This window comes from Anopheles aquasalis, chromosome 3 (genome assembly GCF_943734665.1).
Source record: "Anopheles aquasalis chromosome 3, idAnoAquaMG_Q_19, whole genome shotgun sequence".
NCBI classification, from domain to species: Eukaryota; Metazoa; Arthropoda; class Insecta; order Diptera; family Culicidae; genus Anopheles; species Anopheles aquasalis.
In genome coordinates this window covers 45,374,064-45,379,063 of record NC_064878.1, presented here as the reverse complement: position 1 = coordinate 45,379,063, position 5,000 = coordinate 45,374,064, and the positions used below count along the sequence as shown (strand labels likewise).

General features: G+C 51.8%; 1 protein-coding gene across 1 annotated transcript in view; it reads right to left on the bottom strand.

Moving 5' to 3' along the window:
• Positions 1-5,000, bottom strand: part of LOC126577271 (acid sphingomyelinase-like phosphodiesterase 3a) — an 83,250-nt gene that overhangs the window by 28,690 nt on the left and 49,560 nt on the right. The window contains exon 3 of the mRNA XM_050238764.1: positions 889-957. Within this exon, the coding sequence (XP_050094721.1) occupies positions 889-957 (69 nt within the window). The remainder of the gene's footprint in view (positions 1-888; positions 958-5,000) is intronic.

Below are 5,000 nucleotides of genomic sequence, written 5' to 3'. Positions count from 1 at the left end.
CTACCATCGCTCTGCACGCCCTCCACCATTACCATGTGCATTTCGAAATATAAAATGCAAAACCTACACTCGAACCGAAGGATGGATTCGGTGGAAGCAACCGGTGGTGTGCGGTGACCGGTGTGCGTTGATTTCACGACGAATGATTTCTAATGAGAATAACGAATTGTGAACATCCGGTCGGAGGGACGGTCGTCGCTAGCAGCCCACACATTTTAAGAGCTCACGAACAACAACAAGAAAAAGGCATCTTCCCAACCGAAAAAAACCGACCATCGATCGTGTCTTTATCCGTATTCTTCGCTCCTTAAGTGCACGCTCCTTCGCTTCCTCTTTGCCCCCTTGTTTAGGATTGGAAGCCGGAAATGCGGCACTCTGACGATGCGGAACACGAACATACTTTCATGCATGGTCAGAGTCCCAGACGCCCTCCACTGGGAGCATTTGCGTTCACAGTGGGGGAAGCGTTTTCAGTGCTTCTTCTTCCTTCCATCTGCCTCACGGGCCCGAAGTGAAGCGAAGTGAAGTGAAGTGAAGTGTGTGAAACGCTTCCACCGTTAGTGTAGTGTGTGTTGTATCGTGTTGTAAACCGGGCTGAAAGAAACCACTTTTCGTGAAACTTCCGCTCCCACGGTGCCATCGAGCCAGGCAGGCAAATCTGCATCTCCACACGACGGTGCTGCTTGCTTTCAGCACAAGTGGGGTCCAAACAATTCTCTACGCCACTCGCGGCCCCGGGGGAAAGCACGGAATCACGGCACGGCTTCGTGTGGGGCTGCTCCTGCTGGACTATTTCATTGTGTCCACGAAAGGGAATGGTGGATAGGGGAAGGATGGTGGTAGATAGGCCCGGTACACTAAAGGGTTTCGACGGGAAAAAATACTTACTTCGGAAAATATCACCCTTGGTGGTGTAGTACGTATCCAGATGTATATCCGTTATGTGCCAGAAGTATCCTGTAAAAAGGAGAAAGAGAGAGAGAGAGAAAATATGGAGTTAGCCAAGAGGAACACCAGAAGTAGCAGCAACAGCAGCGCCTATTGTGCGAAACGTGAAACGATTCGAGCGAACCGACGACTCGAGGACTTCCCCATCCAGGTTACGATTGTAAATATTGTAATATCGAAGCGAAGAAAGAAGCGATGCGAGGGTTTCGAAGCGAAATCGGATCGGGCAGGAAAATATACAGCGGAGGCCACTCCCTGGGGAGAAACCTGGAGGTCAGGAGAGGCCCCCGGGGGGCTCCGCAACTCATCGATTGTCGATAGCGAGCTGAACAACAACAACAACAACAGCAGCGCGAGGAATCTTATTTATTTACTTCAGAAGGACGAGGACGATGTGTTTGTTATTTATGTAGCCCGGTGAATCGTCGATCGACCCCCGTGCGCTCTCCATTGAAGATAGCAGCATAAAAAGCATAAAAAAGTGAACAAACAAACTCTCGTGAACCAAGACGGCGGGTAGGGGAGGGCGGGGTACGGGGAATGGCATCGAGCACCTCGCGCGCGTATTGGAATCCGTGCCGCGAATTCCTCGAATCGAGGGGCAAAGGAACGCGAGGTATAAGTAAATAAATAAACGAGCATCAAATAAGGTGCCGGTGGGGGTGGAGGGTTGGAAAATGCTTTTGGTTTTCCTCTGGCTGTTCGAGTTCGTGGTGCTGGCGTGCGAATACCGCCGCGATGCAACAAGAACCGTACGGTAACCGTGGAAAGAGCGATTGTTATCCTTTTTTCTTTCTCTTCTTCCGCTTCTTTCTCTCTCTCTCTCTCTCGCTCTCTCTCTCTCTGTCGAGCGGAATAATTGGTTCGCAATATCGACTGATAACAACATTCCATCTGAAGTAAATTCGATTTCTCAGGACGCTTCAACCGCTCCAACCGTCGCGTCATGGCTCACTGCCATCATCATCACAATCATCATCATCCTGGTCTTCGTCTCGCGCAAAGGAATTACCCAAGATGGATGCCAACGAACGGAGCAACGAAGCATGCCACGACACCATCACCGAGACGACGATCAAGCAGCAGCAACAGCAGCAGCAGCAGCAACGGAACTGAACGTTTGACTGACGGTAAGAGGACAGCGCGGGTGCGTCTGTCGCTCGGTATGAGATGTAGATTTCATTCAACAGCGAACCGGATCTGACAATCAGTGTCCCAGTGCCTGGTGGTGTTTGTGCTGGCCACCGTGAACCCCGAGAACCGGGGTTTTGATGGAATTTTCTGGAAAGTTCGTACACCGAACGAGGTGAGAGCGTGCTGGTGAACGGGTGCCCTCGCCCGGTTCGGGCCGTTCCGCTATCAAACATAAAGAGGATTTCCTCCTCGCCTGTTTTCCTTCTCCACCAGGATCGAATCGTCGGTGCGATTGGACGCGAGCCGATATGGAAGAGGCCACAATGGCCAATATCACAAATCATGTGGCCTCCGTCCTGACCACGACCAAGGGACCATCACCAGTCACGGTACAATAGAAAGACGAAAGGATAACATTTGTGCACAGGCGAGCGTAGCCTCTCACTCCTAGTACCGGAATGCCGGGGTTCCGGAATACCGTGCACCTCACGCCCCAGTTCGCTGTCGTAGGTTGTCGAAATGTAAATAAAGACTCAACCAATTTGTACGTCGATTCTTTCGCGGCTCAACTGGGTGCGGCGGTACATGGCCAGGGCCGTCAGTCCTTGTGTCGGTGCCAGCTCCAATAAACTCAGCACCGGTTCGGCTTACGCTAGTTCTCGGCTTCAGCTTCCAGCTACACTTTCTACCCCGTCATCGATGCGCTGTGTCTGGTGCGGGAGCATTTTTAGCTTGACGCTGCTACTGCCACTAACGAACCAGAACGACGACGACGCCAACGATGAGGACGATGTCGTAGAGGATGTTTATGGAGTGATTTGCTTTTACTTCGCACGGCTCGTGTGCCAGCGAGCTTCTCGGTACATCCAATATATCTTGGCATTATGGCTCCTAACATAGATCACCGAGCACAGACCGAGAGAGGGGGGATTCGTGATGTTCGTTTACTTTACGAAAGAGAAATGTCGATGATCCTGCGCTCGCACGCACGCACGCACGCGATCGAAACCAAAGGTCTCCCCGCCCCTCAGGATTGAGTTGCTTCGTGCTGAAGAACACCAAACGAGGACGCTAGGCAGTTGTTTCATTGCCGGGCTGCCGGCTTCGATTTGATCGTTATCCAAATAGTCTCTCACTCCCCCCAGGGGGACCGATTTCACCATATCCGTTTAAAGTCTTTTTAAAGCCAGCCTGGCTGCAGAAGGATTGTAAACGCTCTAGCAACGTGACTGCTTGTGACGCACAATCTGTCAGGATCAACACGCACGTACACGCGGCCTTCTGATGGTCGAGTGAGCAAGTGGCGGAACGAATGCTTATCGTTTGAGTTAAATTGACAATATTCCAGCGAATTTCACTTCGGTGTCTGTGTTGTGGAAGTCGTTCATCTTCGTCGAATTCCCCCCCCCCCCCCCAACTTTCTGCGAACGATAACGAGGTGCAAAAGGCATCTTTGAGTGGAGTGGAAACTGTTCTTCAAACGGTGGAAAATCGGAGGTGAAGCAGGAGCTACAATCAGCAGCCCAGACCTCAAATCGATCTGACTTTTCAAACTTTTCTCCCAAAACAACAGCATTGGGCACACCAAAGTTGACGCAAGTGTCATCTCGTCAATCCTCTCGACTTATCTCGGCACCGGGGCACCCGGGGATTCCGGATTCCGGACGGAAACAACCGAGACATGGCACCTTGTTTAGCCTGCCTAATGTTTATGATTACGGGGTCGTTCTTCGTCGTTTTGGCGTTCTCTCTCTCTCTCTCTTCCACGTCCAGGAAGCAAGAAGGAGAAAGGATCAATCTCGGTTCTTTCGGGTCGTTTCATCTTTCAGCTTTGGCTACAAGTGGCATGGCTGCAAATTTGCCTCTTCCATCGCCTCTCCAGCGCTTGATTCCTGCCATCTCGCATCGCATCCCATCCGACAATCATTAGAGCAAATCACAATCATCATCCCCTCATCTTGGTATCTCGTCTCGGTAACGAACAGCTCGTCGTGGTCTTCGTCGCGTCGTCGTTGGCGTTGTGTTGCTCGTTTCCGGGGCGCACGAGATGGTCGTAGAAGGAAGCAGGCTGCTTTTGTTCTAAGCATCTTCAGGGGAGCTAGAACTAGGGGTCGTAGGGTGGTGGTAGGGCCGCGCTTTGGACGCTTCCTCCCTCGGTCGCTCTACGATCAATGCAGGCAAATACGGAAGACTGGGGAAAGGAGCCAGCCAGCCAGGCCAGTAAAAACGGAAGGCAAAACAAGCTTCTTCCTTGCCCTTTTGATGTTGAGGCCACCGCGTTGTTCGTCTGTCTGTGTCGAGACACAGACAGAGAAAGAGAAGAGGACTCGTGCTTTGTGCAAAGTGATGGCAGCGCTCTATTGATGACTCCGTTTCACTGCCTCACAAACCCCCGGAAAAACCCCGCGAGTTCTCGTTCAACTTCGGAACACTCCGGCCGAGCGCACACAGCGTGGCTTCCGCATTTCTGGGCTGCTTTGGTGTCGTTGCCGTCAGGGCTGACATTTACCTCGAAGCCAAAAGTCAAAGAATTTCATTTGTTCATCAGCAACCTCGTGGTATGTCGCTCGCCGTCTTCTGTTCTAGGCACTAGACTGACTTCAATGGCAGTATGCTGTAGCGTGTACGATTGTAATGATACGAAAACCCCCTCTCTCTAACAGACAAGCGACTAGTACGCTTCTTGCTCTCGTTCCATCCTATCCGAAGCATTCGCATCGAGTCTCCTCAGTGCCCAAGAGCCTATGGCCCGCCCCGAAAAGCAAGATATTAAATGCGGAACTTTTGCGCGTTTATTAATCTAATTCAATTCCCGGCAACCGCACGATTCAGCATCACCCATCGCCCCGTCGCCCCAAAGCGCAAACACACGCGCCGAAACCACAATCCAGCCTGCCAGCCCGCCTGTCTGCCAGCCA